This window comes from Gossypium arboreum, chromosome 1 (genome assembly GCF_025698485.1).
Source record: "Gossypium arboreum isolate Shixiya-1 chromosome 1, ASM2569848v2, whole genome shotgun sequence".
In the NCBI taxonomy this organism is placed as follows: domain Eukaryota; kingdom Viridiplantae; phylum Streptophyta; class Magnoliopsida; order Malvales; family Malvaceae; genus Gossypium; species Gossypium arboreum.
The window spans coordinates 5978962-5999363 of NC_069070.1; the positions used below are offsets into that span (position 1 = coordinate 5978962).

General features: G+C 29.4%; 1 protein-coding gene across 1 annotated transcript in view; it reads left to right on the forward strand.

Annotated features, from left to right (window-relative positions):
• Positions 1–12975: 12975 nt before the first annotated feature.
• LOC108482666 (CASP-like protein 5A2) overlaps positions 12976–20402 on the forward strand; it is a 47089-nt gene continuing 39662 nt past the window's right edge. The window contains 2 exon segments of the mRNA XM_017785789.1: positions 12976–13211; positions 14230–14359. Of these exon segments, the coding sequence (XP_017641278.1) occupies positions 12976–13211; positions 14230–14359 (366 nt within the window).

Here is a 20402-nt window from a genome sequence, read left to right on the forward strand (position 1 = left end):
AAAAGTTTTAAAATATTATTAGATTAAAATATACACTCTCTTTTTAGGGCTTATTTTGCGATGTTAACAAAAAAAATACTTTTTGTTTCAAAAGTATTTTAGAAAAAATTATGCTAAACAAGCGGATAAGAGATGAAATTTTAAGCTTTTTAAAAATGTTTTTTAAGAGCACTCCTCTAATAAGATAATATTTTTTTCTTGATGTTTAATTACAAATGTATTAAAATTATTAATTAAAAATTAAAAATATTTTTTAAATATTAATTATAAATATTTAATAGTTATATTTAAATATTTAAAATGTAGTTTATATATTCTAATTAATTTTTATAAATAATTAATATTTATTGCTTAAAAATATTTGAAATTTATATTTCATATATTAAAATATTAACAACAAATTATAATAATTTCTTTTATATTTTTACTAAAATATAATAATATTAATTAATTTAAATATTATTTAAATGTATATTTGTTACTTGATAATAACATGTTCAAAATTAACATTTTATTTCTCAAAAACACTTTTGACAAGAATGCTAAACACTCAAACTAGCCCTTAGTGGTTGTAGTTTTATAAATTTTAACATTTAATCCATGTATTTAAAAAATTAAAAATTAAGTCATTTATATTTTAGTCCAATCATTAACATTTCAAGGATTTGTTTGAATATCATTGAGTAATTGATTAAAACGGGTAATTACAAGATAATTGTAATTCTCTAGACATGTTCTGTTGATAGAGTATAATTACATTGTAATTTCATATTAAAATATTAATTACTTTAAAAATAATTTCTAAAAAAGTAACAAAAATTAAAATCAAATCATTATATGTATTATATTAGTCTAAAAATTAGTTGACTATCGATTACTAATAAAAATAATAAGAAAAATAAAAATCATATGCAACTTTACTTGATTATTATAGTGCGTTCTTGTTGAGTTATTCCCTTTTTAATATTTAACATATGTCCATTATCATTATCTGCTGGTTCTTGATCGAATTCGTCTGAATTTGAATCTGCATCGTTAAAATTATCTATATCTCATTCTTCCATGTACTCTTAGAAGTAAGAATTATTTCAATTCCACTTATGAATGAAGTTGTGAAATATGAAACATGTTAATGCGATCCAATTTTAATTTTTTATGCTATACTAAGGTGAAATTCTTAATATGGATTTTTTTAAAACAACAAATATCTTCTCAATAACATTTCAAAGCGTTGAATGCCGCAAAATTAAAGAGTTTGCAAGATGTCTATGATGCTTGTGTTTGGCACCATTTTCTTAAATTATATCATATCCCACAATATGGTGCAAAAAATATTTTATATTTACATAATTAGCATTGACCTGATAATATTTGGGTTCACAGTTCAAATAGTTCGTAGCTAAAACTTATATAAACTTAATTTGAATAAAACTTATGCTAGGTTATATCATTTTTATAATACGTAAATTACATAAAAATAATATAAAATTTATAATATACAAGGTTTATAAAAATTATAAATTGTCCAATAACTTTCATAACACTTCTTGTAGATAATATAGTTGTTTCCATAACTTTATAAAAAAATTATAAACAAGTTATGATTAAAAATATATATATAACATTTTATAAACAAGTATACTATTTTTATAATATATGGCATAGATACATAAATAAGTTATGTTCATACTTCTTGCAGGAACAAATTTAGGGAGTGGGCAGAGGCCCAATCCTCTTAAAATGAAAAATTTCTCATTTAGCCAATTTAAAATTTTAAATTAATAAAGGTAAAACTGCACTTTGCCCCTTAAAATGCTAAAATTTTGATTTAATCATTTAAAAATTACATTTTTTTATCATAAAAAATTACAATTTAATTTTGGCCCCCTAAGAGGTTTGCTGGCTTCACCCCTGACTTCTTGGTCTTAATTTTTTTTATAAATAAACATATTATAACACTTTTATAACACGTAAATTATTTTTTATAGTAAACTTTAAAAGTTTTAGGGTTTAAATAATATAAATTTTGTTATAATTTTATAAATCACACAAATTATATTTATAACATATTTTTTAGAATTTATAATATAATAATTTTTGTTATAATTATCTCAAACACTCATATGTGTTCATGTTTATAATATTAATTTTTATAAATTGTATAAAATAACTTTTTAAAATTGGATTTGGTGTAATTACCTATGTAATTATTCTAATTCTCACATTCACCTTAAGAATTGGAAGGTGTAATTCAGGTCTCCCAATTACATCCTATTCAATGAGACCCACCAATTACAATGGTTACCCAGATATGCTATTATTATGTAATTACAAGTGATTGTACTCAAATCAAATTATTAGATAGTTTTCCAAAACTAGCTAATCATTTTTCGTAAAAAGTTTGTCAAATTGACATGTTGTTTAGGCTATCATTATGTGATGTGGCATTTTATTAATGAAAAATAAACATGTTAAATTGAATTTTTTTAATCGAAACTACTGACGACAGTAATGTTGAAATGAGATTTTTAAATTGAAAAAGTAGGAGGATTGAATTTTTTACTTCTAAAGTACAAAGATTAAATCTTAAATTCTATAGAAGTACAGAGACTAGCATCATATTTTAACCATATTATTATTTGATAAAAGTATTTGAGAAGTCCCTCTATTATAGAAACCGGATCATATTAGTATTTGTAATATTAAATGGGTCAATTTAACCCATGTAATATTAGAATGAATCACATAACGCCATTTAGAACAAAATTAACATTTAAAAAAAGAGATGAATTTTTATTCATTTATAGTACAACTCTAAATTAAATATTTCATCTGTAGAATCATGAAAAGCTTTGAAATATAATTCTATTAAATTATAAATGGCAATTTTAAACAATAAATATTAACTCTGTTGAAATTTGCTTTATTTGATTCTTTTAATAGTACAAGATCTAAATATAGTTTATATATTCAAATTAAACTTTACAAATAATTTGTATTAATTATTATAAATATTTCATATTAAAGTATTAATAATGAGTATAATTTTTTTACATTTTATTGAATTATTATAATATTAAAAAATTAAATATTATTTATATATATATTAATTTACAGTATTATGTCTAAAATGAATATTTTATCTCTTGAGAAGTATTGTTTTGAAAATAATCCTAAATATAAATTTTGAGCCAAACGGTTTGAAAACCCTTTTAAAGTTATGCGAAATTAACTTTATATTTGAACTAAATTCTACAATCCTCAATTTATCGATTTTTTATAAAAAATATATATAGTACTTTTAAGATACTTTCAGTAATTTAAGTATAGATATATATTTATATTATAATTTTAATTATTTATAAATCAAATAAAATTTGGGTTACAACAGTCTACATTTTTTTCGAAAATAAAATTATGAATCTAAAATCTAATTTTAAAATTTAAGTAATAATTAAACCAAAATTGAAATTGTTTTCTCAGTATGGTTTAAAGTTATCCTAAATATCACTTCGGTCAAATAAGATTGGATTCAAATAGTAAAACGGATAGCAACACTTCTAGTAATAAAGAAAAGGATAATTTATAATCAAAGTTATTAAATAACTAGTAAATCTATATTTTAGTTATTCAACTTTAAAAATTATAAAATAGTTATTAAAATATTTAAAAAATTCATTTAAATCAACGAATAATCTTCAATTTCATCTCTGCCTAACAATATTAGATTCAAATTGTAAAATAGATAATAACACTTTTAATTATAAAGAAAAGGATAAACTATACTCAAAGATACTAAATTTACGTTTTAGTCACTTAACTTCAAAAAATTACAAAAATGGTCACTAAAATATTTAAAAGTTTTCATTTAAGTCAGTGAATTATTCATAAGTTTTTATTTAAGTCATTGAGATATTAACTTAAAAAAAAGTTCAGCTAGCAAGTTCTAAGCGACAATTCGACGATTAGTACAATGGATTGGTATCCATCAAGGAGTAGAAAAACATACCTAGATCCAAATCGATTTAACCATTAGTTTCGAAGATTGGAGAAGAAAGCTATTTGAATTTTGGATCGCAAATTCATGACATTCAAAGTTGTTTTACGAAAAAAGCCATAAAACAACGATTTTAACAGCCTAGTGATTTAAATAAAAACTTTTAAATAATTTAATAACAATTTTGTAACCTTTTGAATAATAGTGGCCAAAACGTAAAACTACTAATAGTTTAGTGATATTGAATGCAGTTTACCCTAAAAATTGTGGGTCCTACGAAAATAATGTAAAGTAAAAGGTCTCATTCACTGAACTATGTGTTTCAAGTTGACGTATTGTTGCTGCAACCACACGAAGCGTCTCCTTTTTTTGAATTCGTCAAAAAAAGTTTGCCGTCGGATGAAGCTAAAAGTGGTCAACGCATTTCACGTGGACTCTGATCCGCCAATGATGTTCCTAGTTCTGTCAAAGTCACGTGATTTTAGCGTAGCTCGCTCGGCAAATAGGTTTTCTCATGGACGGTCATATATGAATCTATTCTTTTTCAGGCTGATGTAGGGATGCAAAAAAACCCGAAACTCACGGGTTTCGAGCCGATCCGATCATATCTGACAGGGTCAGGTTCTTTTTCTTGAAATTGGATTTTGGGTGGATCACAACACATTAGTTTTACAAAATGGTCGGGTCGAGTGGAGGTCAAGTATAGCATAAAAATCGTTTCATCCATTTAAGTATATTTACGATAATTAGGTTAAAAATTCTTAAATTTTATTACTACTAACACCATTTTACCATTTTTAAGGTGTGTTTGTTGAGTTTAGACTTATTCATCGCTTAGGTCTTAAGATTTATTTGAAATTTGGGAGAGTTTAGGTAAAAATATTAGGCTTGGAAAATGGGTTTGAACAAAAAAAAGTAGGCCTATTTAAAACATGAAGTGAGCTCACACTTAAACATTTAAGACCTGAACTTGACCCGTTTTTAAGTTTATAATATTTTATATTATATTATTTTTATATATTATGTAATTTATAACACATTAAAAAAATAAAATTATACTAAATATATAATACTTTTCTAATGTAAACATTAAAATAATGTTAAAATGACTATATAAAAATTTTCAATAAATTAAAAATATTAAAAATTTTGAAAATAAAATTAGCGAGCTTGGGCAAAATTTTAAGCTTATATTTTGGATTAGTCCGAACTTGGGCAAGCATAAAGGATTTTAACATTATGTTTAGGTTTGACCCAACCCGACCCATAAGCATATCTATTGGAATGATGGGAAGAGAGAGTGAAAAAGTGGAAGGAAGATAATTTTTTAGTGTACTTGATTGGTGAGATAGTGAGAGGAAAGAAAATAGAAATGATGACAACTTTTAATCCTAATGCATAAAAACAAATCCTTTCAAATTGGAGAGTGAGAGAAGAGAAAAATGAAATAGATGTTATCTTAGTTCAAAATTATACATTTTTCAAATGTTTTACTTTTTTTGGATGGAAAGAAAATTGAATTTTATTTTTATTTATTCATCTCTTCTAGTAAGCATACCTATGGAAAGAAAAAATATATTTTTTATTCTTCCAAGGGCGAAGCTAGAAATTTTTTTTAGGAGGGCTGAAATTAAATTGTAATTTTTATGATAGTAAAAATGTAATTTTTAAAGGATTTAATCAAAATTTTATCATTTTTAGGAGGTCAAAGTGCAATTTTACTTTAACTAATTTAAAATTTAAAAAATTTTAAATAACTAAAATGATTTTTTTTATTTTAAGAGGACCGGGTCCCTGCCAACCCTCCTAAATTTGCCCCTGCATCCTTCTAGTTTTCTACTCCCTTAATTTTCCATCATCAACTCCCATTTCACACTAGTTTCTTTCCCATTTTCATTTTCATCTTTTACTTAGTCATCCCAACCATGGTTTTTTTTTTATATAATTTTTTTATTTAATTAGTCATAATTTCCAATAAAAAAGTTTGAACTCAGGTGGAGTCAGATTGGGGTCGGGTATACAATTAATTTTTAGGTTCAAGTTTGAGGTGGGTTAAATTTTTTTTAAGCTTAGGATTGGGTCGGGTTGAGGTGGGCAAAAATCCGACCCACCCTGCCCCGTTGCTATCAGTAGGTTGATTTAAAATTTATTGCGATATGCATGTGATACGCACGCTTGATTGTTTTTATTTTGGATGCCTAATTTACTTCAGGATTTTGATTTTATTCCCTCTACTATATTAAAATTACAATATAATCTCTCTACTCTGATTTGAAACAATTTGTGTATGTTATTAGTAGATCCACATCGTGCTAATTGCATTGTTAAAATGGTAGCATGTATTTTTATTATTATATAGGGATGGTGCTAAGGGGCAAGCGGGGTCCTTGTGTAACACCCCTAACCCGTATCCGCTGCCAGAACAGGGTTTCGGACCATTACTACCATTTACAGATCACTAAAAAAATTTAAATACTTACCGATTCAATGCATCATATAAATAAATATATTACCATTCAATCAACAGTTTGACAGTTGTATAAACATCAAACAGCAACATTGTTAGTATACTTGCACATATCTCATATAAATTCAACACTGATATATCTATTTTCTCGACATATCGCACTTGAGTTTAATAATAGTCTCAATTACATAATTTCCTTGTATCAACATATCAAAGATAATCATATATGTACATGTCATGAAACATATCATGCTCTTACCGTTTCTTCATAAGCATATATCATTCATTTCATTATATCAATATTTCATGCTCCATCATTTCCATATATTTTATGTATATTTATTCCGGTAATAGCTTATATCAAACTTAACATAAATTATATTTCATGTACTTATACTTATTTCGTTTATCTATCTTCATAATTATTTCATATAACCATTCGTCATCGATACATATTACCGAATATCAATTGTTCAACAGATGCTAGAGCGTCTCCTATCCACGGTCTTATTTATCTTTGACATGATGCCATAGTGTCTTTCAACTATGGTCTTACTCATTTTCTCATGTTGCCATGGTATCTTTCAACCATGGTCTTGTTCATTTCATATCACGTTGCCATGGTATCTTTCAACCATGGTCTTACACATTTCATATCAGTTGCCATGGTATCTTTCAACCATGGTCTTACACTCAAAGTTGCCATGGTATCTTTCAACCATGGTCTTACACATTTCATATCGAGAGCACACTCATGAACCTCATCCTTGCAATGGGATTACCGTCGAGCTAAATCCTCGCAATATAAACTCATAGAGTATTGTCGGGATTACCGGTCAAAGCTAAATCCTCGCAACGATAATTACTCTAATGAGCTTGGATCCAATTACCACCAAGCTAAATTGAGACCTAATTCGGATTACCCGTCCGGATAAATCCATTTTACACATATTCTTCGGAGGGCTATATCAGATAGGATCACCCGTCCTGCTAGATCCTTTTACCGTCAATTCCTTTTCGAGATCCATCGAATTTTCCTTTCATTCAACCGGATTTCTTCCCATTTTATCAAATATATCAATGTTTTATAAATTTTCATACAATGAACATTCAAATCATATTCACATCAATAACATACAATCTCAAGCATTTCGAATATAATTCAAGTTACGAACTTACCTCATTGATTGCTCGTGTTTATTATTTCATTATTCGATATATTTTCTTTTCCATGATCAAGTCTCGTATTTGTGTCGTCCGGATATTTATAAATAAATTTGATCATCATTTTCATTCATTTCATATTCTAATACATTTAATTAATGCTCTAGGCAAAATTACCATTTTGCCCCTAAACTTTTAATTAATGACGATTTCATCCTTAGGGACAGGAAAGTAAAATTCTTGCAATTTAATCCTTATTTACAACTATTATTCTCATATATATTGATAACAGTCCATGAATTCTATAAAATATCAAAATTTTCCATAATTTCAACACTTTTCAATTTAATCCCTAAAACATGTTTTCCCCCGATCTTGAACTAAATTGATAATTTTGTTAAATTTTTCTAATTTAAATAATAAAATAATCTATTTCATGCAATTTAGTCATTTCTGACATTTTTACAAAATTGCCCATAAAATTTCACTTTTATTCAATTTAGTCCCTGAGCCTAAAACATGCAAATTAGCCATGCTAGATGAATATTCATACATATTTTCCTCCTCCTCCTCTCCATTCCACATCCTTAATTTATATAACATACAACAAGTAACATTATCAATAATTTCACTATTTACTTATATGTACATTCAAAACTGTCCATTTGCGTCATAGTCACTAAATTATTTATATATTAAGCTACAGAACTCGAAATTAAGATCCGTTAATTTTTCCTGAAACTAGACTCACATGTATTCTTATCATAAAATTTTTAGAATTTTTGGTTTAGCCAATTAGTACAGTTTATTCATTAAAGTCACCCTGTTCTGCTGTCTGACAGTTCTGACCCTTCTTCACTAAAAATTAGTTATCTCCTTTTACAGAATTCAAATGATGTTCTAGTTTGTTTCTAATAAAACTAGACTCATTCAGGATTCTATAAATATAAATTTAAGCCTCTAATTATTTTTCTTCATTTTTTATTATTTTTCAAAGTCTGAACAGGGAACCTGAATTCATTCTGACCTTGTCTCACAAAATTCATTATATATCAAAATTTACAAATTCATTGCTTACACTGTTTCTTCTATGAGAAACTAGACTCATTAAGATTTAATTCCATATTTTTTCATCTTCTAATTCAATTTATAAAATTTATGGTGATTTTTCAACGTTAGACTACTGCTGCTGTCCATAACTGTTTTAGTGCAAGATATTAATTACCATGTTATAACACCCTTATTTTCTTTTCTACACCATTTCTCATCACTTTCTCTTATTTTCTCTTCACTAAAATATCAAGAACATAGGACCTTATGTAATAAAACTCTACTATAACATTATTTCCATGATTTATCAACAATAACAAACTTAAAAACATATTGAAATCTTGATGTACTTACCTTATTCTCTTGATACTAATCTTTAACTTGATTTTCTCTCTCCTCCAGCTTCTATTTCTTGAATCCAACTTGATATTCTAACTCCCCATGTTCTCCTTAACATTTTTCTCTCTTGGTAGCTATGGAAATTCATTTGATTTTTGGGTGAAAATGGTGAATTTTTGGTAAAAGGACCAAATTGTAAAGAAAGTAAAACTTTCTTTCTTCCTCTCTTTCTCTCACGTTAGTTTGCATGGAAAGGAAAGATGATGAAAATTCTTCATCTTTCTTTCCTTATATACTAAATAAATAATAATAAAATAATATTAAATATCTCATAAAATATTAATAAAATAATATTATCTAATTAATTAATTTAAAATATCATTAACATAATCATTACATTCTAGAATTCTCTCTCTTACTAATTGACCATTTTGCCCTTCATGATCTTTTAGAATTCCATCCTTGAGTCATCATTTAATTTGGTAAAATTACAATTTAGTCCCTCATAGTTCTTCACTTATTCAATTTGGTCCTAATTCATCCATTTTCCTTAGTTTCTAGATCATTCTACCCTTAAAATATTTACACTATTGGTCCTTCAACTTTTTCATATTTACACTTTAACCCTTTAAGTCTTGAGTATTTACTCTTAGGCAACAAAACTTTTCTAACTTTTACAATTTAGTCCTTTCCGAATCAAGATATCATAATTTACTTCCCAATGTTGCCATAACTCAAAACTTCCCTTTTTTATCACTTTATTTCCTTATTTTATTATATCAAGGATAATATATTACTGTAAAGATTTTCAGGGTATTACACCTTGACCCTCCCTAATATGGTAAAAATATCACTTTAGTACCTTTAAAATTTTAAGTTAATCGAATGGTAAGATTGCACATTGGCCCACCAAAATAATAAAATTCCCCTTTAATCACTTTAAAGGTTCTAAAATAAGAAATATATACAATAATAAAATTATATTTTGACCCATTAAGCATTTAGTTTAACTTTGGTCTGTCTAAAATAAGTTTATGGCTTTGTCCCTAAATATATATTAGATTATGGAATACATACGATGTGGGTAAAAATTATTTATAAAATATATTTGTTAAAAGTTTATGTAAGAAACAAATGAAGTTTGAGTTGTATTGATAATGTTGAATGTTTAAAATTATAGTCTATAGATTCAAATCTTATCACTTAGTAAAAAATATGGTTTACTCAATTTCGATTAGCTCGTGATACCAACTTAGTAAGTGATTTTAAGTATAGTATAGATTAATACTATTAACAATGCAAGTTAACTATGTTACTAATAACAATATTATCAGTTTTAACCTATTGATGATATTATAAAAGTAAAAAGAAATGTCAAATTAAGATATAAAAATTAAATTTCAAATTTTAACATAGTAAAAGGACTAGAACTGAAATTAAACCTAATTATTTAAATAATATTTAAAAGCAATTCGTTGTACAAATCCAATCCAATGCTAATCTGGGCCGTATATGCTGTCCAGTCCATGAATAAATGAATGCATTTTATAGAATGAACAATCCATTTATAGAGTGCATACATTTGTGTATGATGTGGTAGGATGAAAAATTGAAAGTGCACTCAAAGGTCATAAACAGAGGCAAATTTAGGGGCTGGCAGATGGGCCGCAAAATTATTATTTATATTTTTAAAAATTTTAAAACTTTAAATTAATAAATTTATAAAATTTTAATTTAATTTTTATTAAAAATTAAAATTTCATTTGTCCTAAAATAAATTTTCCGAAATTGCCCTGGTAATAAACATGGAATTAAGTGCTTGTAATTTTGAGTGAAGTCAAGGACATGTCACATTCCTTGGTGGCCGGTCAAACAATTCAGCAGTTCACTCTACCACAATAAAAATATTTTTTAATTATGGTTTTAGTTTTTTATTATATAATTTTTTAGATTTATTATCTTAATTTAATTTCACATAATATATGTTTTTACTAATATAATACTAATGAGTTAATAATAATGTTAACTGTTGATGTTGTCCTGAATTTTTATTATGAGAAAATAATTTAACTATCTTTATTGTAATAACATTATTAACAAAAAGTTTATCCCATTATTTTAGCGGCAACAATTAATAATACTATCAATTTGCTCCTACTAATAATATTATAAAAATTATATTAAATTAAAATAAAGATATTAAATAGTTATGCAAAATATATATTTGACTTATTTTATTAAAAGTTACATTTGACTTTATTTAAAATGAATTATTTATTAAATTGTTTTATGTAAAATTAATTAGTTACTATTATTTTTAGAAATTTATTTATTTATTTTATTTTTCGGACTTTAAAGTTTAAGTTTAATTATTAATACTGTTAAAATTATTTTTAAAATTCGAGTTCAAGATCAAAGATTAACTTTTTAGTTACATTGTTACAAAGTGAACATTACTTTTATTTCAAAATGTTATATCAACTAATTTAAAATATATATATATATATATTAATAATTAAACTTAAATTTTAAAATATAAAAATAAAAGATACATTTTAAAAATAATAATATAAAAATTAAATTATAAATTTACGAAGGAATAAGATTTATCGCTAAGGTAAATTATTTATTTATTTATTTAAATACTTTTCCTTATAGCAATCGTTTTCCAAGTTAGGTTAGTAAAACGGAGAGCTGGAGGTTCCTGTTAGACCGTTTACCAAGCAGACCCTTTTCTTTACAAAATTGGCGAGTTCATTCCCAAACCAAAACTCAAAAGTTGATCGGTCTGCTACTCAACAAACACAAACAAATAAAAGAAAAGAAAATATATTAAACAGTAGACTTTATTATTTTTAAAATTTTCCTTTTATTGCCATACTAGTTTTGGTCTACTTCAACGTTTAGTCCCTGTATTATTCAATATTTTCATATTTAATCTCTATATTTGTCTGATTTTAATTTCAAAAATTAAATACCAGTAGATAATAATCCTTTTAATTGATTTATGTTAAATTTGAATATATGTCATCGATTAGATTTTATCTTTTAATAACACCTAATTTTTGTTAAATTTAATATGTGTTAGTAATTGGACTTTAATTTTAAATAAGCTTAATATATCATTCGATTCTCGAGTTGACATTTTTCTAATGCAATAATCGTATTTTTTGTCTAATGTAGCATTATATTTAGTAAAAGTTATATATTTTGATAATTAAAGGTAAATATGTTAAACTTTGAATACTCAATTCAAACTTAAGTGTTGATTTGATGAAGGTTAATTGTTAATATTATTAAGTTTGAATTTTCGTGATTTTGTTAATAAAATAAATTTAATGTTAATTATGAATTTGTTTAATTTTCGTGATTTTGTGATTTTTTTTCTTTTGAGCTTTAGTATTGATTCAATAAAGATTAGTTTATGATATTATTAGTTAATTATGAATTTCTATCTAATTAACTCTAAAATCTAAATTAAATATTGAAAAATTAACACTATTACCTTTGAGTATAAAATCTATAATTCATTTACCAAATACAAATATCACATTAAAAGAAATGTCAAAATCAAATACCCAATGATGAATCAAGTCTTACATAAGACCTTTGAATATTAAAAATGTCACATTTAAGCTTAACAAAGGTTCATTGTCAATGCCTTTAAAGTCCATATGAAGATCAACAAAGGTTAGGTGAGCACCTTTTAAGAATAGAATAGATATTCAAACTTTGAAGATAATGCTAAAAGATGTAACCATAAATTTTAAAAAAAGATTAATGTTTATGAACTATAAAATGAACATTAAAGATTCATTAATTCTATAAAGAAATCCACAAATAAACTAGAAAGCTGTTGGTTTAGGTGATAGTAGTCTTGGGTATAATTCCATTTGATTGTGGTGGAAATAGGAAGAGAATTTTGGTTTATCTTATAAGTTTTCGGGAGCTTGTGAGCATGAATTGAAGATGAGTGAGCCATACCTCGGTTCATCTAGTGGAAGATTCGCCGACCACCAATGGCAACGACGGAGGCAATAACAATGAGGTGCCGAGAGTGAGGATGAAGGATGTTCAGGGAATGCCTGGTACACTAGACGGGCTTGTGTTGCTGATATGTCAGTTTTCTTTTGCAGTCGTGGGACTTTGTGTTATGGCTACCACTAGTGATTTCCCTTCAGTCATTGCCTTTTGGTAAATGCTTTTTGATTCGAGTACAAAATCATTTCTTTGTTTTGCTTGAAGTTAGGTTTGGATTTGCAATTGATGATGAGAAAGTAAGGATCAATATTTGATTCTTTTCGTATCATCTTTTTATTTTATTTTATTTGCAATCTCTAACTCTGGAAATTTAGCTATAAGTTGAATGTCAGAACCTTGTTTGTGTTTCTTGTGGAGTATGATTTTAGAATTTCTAGAATTGAATGTAGGAAGGCTACTTGATTGGTTGCTATACATGCTATGGTGTTCGAACTCTTTGTTTTTCTTGAAGTACTTGTGTCTAGCACATGGATGTGTAGATATGACATTATTCTCAAATCTATGGAAAAAACTTAGAAAAATCTAAGCATATCCATGTCAGATACTTAGATATGACATTATTCTCAAATCTATGGAAAAAACTTAAAAAATCTAAGCATATCCATGTCAGATACTCACACTCGAGTCTGAGTAATATAGAGTGCTAAGCGCATAGCCCCTTGTTCTATCTAAGCATTGTGGTTTATCTTTGATGGCATCTATATTGGTTTGTTAATTTAAATATAGTTCAAGTGTATTTACTCAGATTGTAAACAACTAGTTTATTTGGTGAAGTGAAGGTTAATCTTACGGCATGAAATGTTAAAAACCCACTTTTAACAACACATCAAATTTGAACAATTTAGGGCTCTCTGGTGAATTTTTTCGATAGATAGGGTGTTTAGAAAATGGAAAATGCCAATAGAAGGATGTCTTTCATCAAACAAAATTCTCCATTATCTCAATATTTTGATGATCGTAAAAAGGGGCGTGAAAGAAGTTTTCATCCTTGTAGCTCTTCGTGGAGATGTAGTTTTGTTTAGACCTCTATTTTGCTTTGAAAGTAGTTGTAACATCTGAACTCTAACATATGATTTTCAAAGTGAAGCAACTAGTTTTTTTTTTTCGTATTCTGCATTGGATGTTATCGTGATTCTCTCATAACATGGAACTTTTTTATTTGTTACATCAGCAACCTTGCTGCAACTGGCTTGCAGAATTTGTGGAGCTTATCGTTTGCTGTTATTAACATTTATGCCCTTTTAGTGAGGCATTCCTTACAGAATTCTCGTGTTGTTACTTTGTTTACCATAGGTGATGGAGTAAGATGTTTACTATCACAGTTACAAGTGAAGCTAAAATGTTGGAACATAATGTGATATCCAATTTGTTTTTGTTGAATCTCATAAAAATCTTTAATTTGCATGTTTGGCATTCTCAGAAACTTATCCTATATCTACATGCATAACTGTTGGATTTGGCACATCCTGCTTGTTCTACCGTATGATGCATTTTCACAATACCATTGCTTTTCTCTTTGAAAATTTCAGTTAATCATTACTCATTATGATATTCTTGAACTTTCTTTCCCCACCAACCAATTTGGCATTTAAAAAGCTGAAATTGTTTTTAACAGCGTTCAATTTGATTTTCCTAGCAAAACAATTGGCTTGCCACTGGCTTTGATGTATGCTGATGCTTGGCATTGGTGTTTTTGTATTGGTCTGCAACTAGTAGAAGACTAATAATCGTCATTAATAACTCAGGAGTAATACTTTGAACTTTTGCTAGCACTTTTACCGTATTGGTTTAACCGTTGAAAAATTGTTCCTACTCATTTAGTAATTCCATGGGGACATATGAGACTAATTGCTAGTTACCGTTAGCAGATTGAACTCTGCATAGTTTCTCGATATGCTGTGCAAGCTAATTACATGGACTAAACTCAATCGAAAAGACAAATCATGAATAACGCTTTACCATTCCCATGGCTTGTAGACTTGTGTTAGTCAAGATCTCGTGTTCGATACAGAGCACCTGAAATTTCGGTCTATTTTGTCTTGACTGTTAAACTTTGGCCTACAATGCAACATCAAATCAGCATTGAAGCTGAACCAGTGGAGCAACAACATCTTGTTTATTTTGTTCATTTGTAACTTTCTTAGTTACTTTGTAATGTGATTTAAAGTTAGTGGGATTTGTTGAAGATTTGAATGTGATGTAATAGCTGGTATATCAACTTCCTTTTGTTTGTAATTTTAGCTTAACTTAAGTCATGTATTAGTGGTAGCAGTTAGACATTAGGTAATTGTCATATTTTATTGTATCAACATATATACTTTTATTGAATGAAATGAAAAGTAAGAGAATTTCATTTCTTCTTCATATTTTTGTTTTGCTTCTGTTTTGTAGTCGTTCTCTCTTTGTAAGTCTCAAGTCTTTGAAGTTCAAGCTTCTTTCATACTTTATCCGGGTTTATTACTTTGTTGCTCTATTTCTAGATAGAGCTTCATACTTCATCCAGATTACTTGGTTCTGTTTTTCTTCCTGTGTAAAAAAACCTCAACATGGTATCAAGAGCCTGTCATCTTTGAGGGCCTCTGTTGTTGATGTTTTTCTTTATGGAGAAAACTTAAAGAGGAAGAAGTTGAAGTTGTTGTTTTTGTTGCTGTAAAATGAGTTTTACACCACCACCACCACCTGTGTCTGCTGGAGAGAACTACTGCATTTGGGTAGTGAAGATGAAGACATATCTCCAAGCACACGAGTTGTGGAATGTTGTAGAGAATGATACTGAACCACCTCCACTGATGGCTAATCCCACCATTGCACAGATAAGGCAACATAGTGAAGATTGTGCCAAGAAGCATAAGGCTATGGCTTGCCTGCAAAATGGAGTATCCGATGTGATTTTTACTAGGATAATGGCTTGTGACTCACCAAAGCAAGCATGGGAGAAGCTAAATGAGGAGTTTATGGGGTCAGACAAGACAAGGCAGCAACAACTGATCAACCTTAAGAGAGACTTTGAGAACTTGAAGATGAAAGAGTCAGAGACCATCAAGCAGTACTCTGATAGGATAATGGCCATAGTCAACAACATTAGGCTCATTGGTAATGATTTTAGTGAGAGCAGAGTTGTTGAAAAGGTCATTACAACTCTTCCTGAAAAATTTGAGTCAAAGATCTCTTAATTGGAGGATTCGAGGGATATATCAGCCATCTCATTGTCTGAGTTGGTAAATTCCCTATATGCACTTAAACAAAGGAGGGCCAATAGGCAGGAAGAGCACCTGAAGGAGGTTTCCAAGCAAAGGCCAAAGAAAGCTTAAGTTCAAGCTACAAAGGCAAGAAACCAAGGCTTCACAAAAGGGAAAAATAAAAAAGGGATGTTGAAAAAAAGAGCTTTCCACCATGCATTCACTGCAAAAAGACCACACATGTGAAGAAGAACTGTTGGCATAGACCAGATGTTCAGTGCTGGAGATGTAAACAATTTGGTCATGTTGAGAAGGTGTGCAAGAATAAAAGGAAGGTACAAGGTCAGCAACAAATGCAAGCTAAGGCTGCTGAAGACCTTCAAGCTCAGGAGGAGCATGTTTTCTTTGCATCCTGTTATGTAACCTCAAATAAAATTAGTAAGAACGGGTTAGTTGACAGTGGTTGTTCTTACCATATGGCTTCAGATGAAAGGCTGTTCAAGAATCTTGACAGAAGGTTTACTTCCAAAGTCAGAGTTGGAAATGGCAACCTTATTGAGGCTAAAGGCAAAAGAGATACAGTGATCATCACACAGTCAGGTAACAAAGTTATTCCTGATGTACTTTATGTGCCTGACATAGACCAAAACTTGTTTAGTGTTGGTTAGCTAATTGAGAAAGGTTATTCACTGGTTTTCAAGAATAACTCCTGTGTTGTTGAGGATTCATTTGGTCAAGTACTGGTTACAGTGACTATGACTGATAGGTGTTTTATGCTGAATGTAAATCAGCTAGAAAAGAAAGCATATACTAGTGCTACTGACACAACTAGTTTATGGCACAGGACACTAGGCCATGTTAGTTATAGATAACTTGATTTGTTGTAAGGATCGAATCTGGTTGAAGACATGTTCAAAATTGAGGTCAGTGACAATGTTTGTGAAGTTTGCCAGCTTGGTAAGCAGGTAAGATTGCCTTTTCTAGTCAATAAGGTTAGGAGAGCTCGAGGCAAGCTCGAATTAGTTCACATTGACATTTGTGGACCAATGAAGTTGATGGCTGTCGATTCTACCAATATAAACCTACACCTAATTTGCAAATTAAAGCAGTATAGGGAGTAGGGTCTATCCCACAGAGACTGGGTTTACTAAAAATTGTTTATCTCTCGACCAGATTTATGTCTGGGCAATTGTCGTGCCTGTGATGATTGGGGGGGATAAAATATGAAACTTAAAATAAACAAAAAAAACGTAAAAGTAAAATATGAAATAAAAAAAAACAACGAAGTAATATGAAGAAACATCAATTAAACTTAGCTCAGCCTTAAGCACGGGTTTTTTTGTCTTTGACCCGATCCTCAAAATTAGGTGAACTTCTCTTTTCCAATAAGCTAGTTATAGCTACCAAGGACGCCTCAGACACCAACTCTTCCTTATGTAAATTAGTTATGGAACGTCCTATAACTAACCCTTACCGATCGAACAACCTACGAAACGTTCGTGATTTAGAACTCTGGCAGCTTTGCGTTCTAGAAGAGCCTAGCTCGAACCAATGCCCTCAAACGTTGGGACATTTAAATCCGGTTACTACTTCCCTTGACGGAACCAAACAACAATCCCCACTTGGCAAGCCAATGTGTTCACGGAAAACTAATTAGACAATCGATCCTTTCAGAATTCTAACTGTACGTCTAGCCACACTAACTCAAACAACGTTCTTTTTAACTTAGTATTGACTTGACTTTGTGAGTTGACGAAGTCATACTCTTAATTTGGAGAAATAATAAATATAAAAAATTAAGAGTTAAACAGCTCGGGTTCGTAACTCACGGGTTTTTAACGGGGTTAACACTGGCTTAAAGCTGAAAGGGTTTAGTGTGGCAAAAATTTAATCATGCTTGAAGGTTGTGGATTGTGTTTTGGCTTTGTGTGAAGGATGATGGAATTTTGAAAAGGAAAGGGGACTTGGAGAGCAATTGACCCAATTGTGGAAAAGAAACAAAAATTGGAGACAAAGCTACAAAATGCAACGTCAAATTGAAGAGAAAAGAAATGATATTCCAACTCCAAATTGAAAAAGGAAATACAAGAGAGAAAGTAATTCTATTCCAAGTAGAAGAAGGAATACAAATTAAAAGATGATTTTTCTAGGAAACTAAAAGCCCCTAGAGTGCAATGAAAGGGCCACTGCTGCGACTGAAGGTGACGACTAGCTATCTCGGATAGGATAGAGAGGCTTGATCGGTAACCACAGATTGAAAGGTCTTTTTCCACTGTCTGAAAGAGCCATTGATTCACACTGACCGCTATAGCGAAGAGAGAGGTTTTTGGTCTGCTCTTCCTAAATAGAGATTCAACCGGAGATGGGCAATTTGATTAGCTATCTTGCGCGAAGGGTGGAGCGTATGATAAGCGAGCGATCAGGGCTAACTCAAATAGAGAGCTCAGAGTCCTCTTGTTTTTGAGAGGTGGACCTTTCTTTAGGGCCCCTCCTTTGCCGGGTAGGGCGGCACAACGGATAAAGAATGGGTTAGAAGCACGATGGTTGAGAGCTCCTAATTGGGCTTGGTGTTCCTTCGTAGATTTCGAGATTTCACCCTTCTCTTAAAAGACACACGAAATTCCACTCTCCTCTGTCTCACTCAAGTGAATTGGTTTCGAGAGCATTCCGCCAGTTTTTGGCAACTTTCACTTTCAACCCGATTCACCGCCTCACGTGCCCTTTACGCCTAGTCATTCAAGAACACTTGCCCCTGCCTTACATGGTAGCAGCACGGAGTTAGCCTACATAGGGTTACTAAAAATAGCCTATTCTAAATTAATAAAATAAAAATAAAAATAAATAATAAAACTAAATAAAACAAAATAATATCTTCTATTTTTAGATTTTTACAAAGTCAAAATTGATGTTAAATCCTTGGCCTTCCCATCTTTATGATTTGGCCCCCTTTTGCTCATTTTTGACCAATTGTATCCCCGACAAGATTAAATGATAAAAAAAACCAACTAAGCAAGGATTAATTCAAAAATAAACCAAATTAAACACAAGAATTATATAAATTAGTGTGTTTGTCAACTCCCCCCTACTTGGCTCATGCTTGCCCTCAAGCATGTTGTTCTTTCAAACATTAAATTTATTCTACAATTTATTAAAAATCGAGCCTCTCCGGATACATAATCAATGTAAACAACTTAGGAAAAAAATAAATAAATGCTCAAGATACAAAATTCGAACTACAAGTGTCATAGAATTGAAACATGTGGGCTAAACAATTTCACTAAATTGAGTTTGAATCCAATAAATTGCAAGGCATTATTTAATTAACTATGCATTAGAAAAATAGAATTATTGACATGGTCAAACCTTTTTATGTGAATTAGGATGACAACCCAAGCACCCTATCCCGGTTACTCAGTTCAAACCGTCTTAAAATTTTATTTATTTATTTATTATATATTATTTCTTATTTTTTTTTTGAAAGCTCAGTTAGCGGAATGTTTATAAGTTATCGACTTGTCACTCAAACCTTTTTACGCGAGATAAGATGACAACCCAAGCACCTTACCCCGGTTACTCAATCCGGTCACATTTTTGAAACTTCACTCATAACTTGAACCTTAATTTATTCACTTATTTGTTAATGCACAAGCAAATATAATTTTCCAAACAATCAATTTATGAAAAAAAATCTAGCTACATATATCAATTTTAAGACACAAATGTTGACTAAATTATATACTTGAACATTTTAATTCAAACTTTGCCCAATTGTCCAAATTAATTGAGTATGAGATTAAAGGCTCAATGTTTAAATAAATTGTCGAATGAACTTAATGTAAGATTTAACATATGTAAAAGAGCAAAAATCATGCATGTTTACCATCCATCCCCCCTACTTAATCAATGATTGTCCTCAAGCATAGATTATATGAAATAAAAGTTAACAGCCCCCCAAAAAGAAAAAGTTAAGAGTACTCCCCATATATGTTAATGACGTGGTTGGTGTTGGGGCTAACGATTCTGTAGGATGTCGAAGATTATGGAGACTTGGGTTTCCATCGTTCTAAGTCGAGTTTCGGTTCGGCTTAAATGGGCCTCGACAGTTGGAGTCTGTTTCTCTTTTTCTCGAGTAGCGAAATGCGGATGTTGGCAAAAAACCATATTC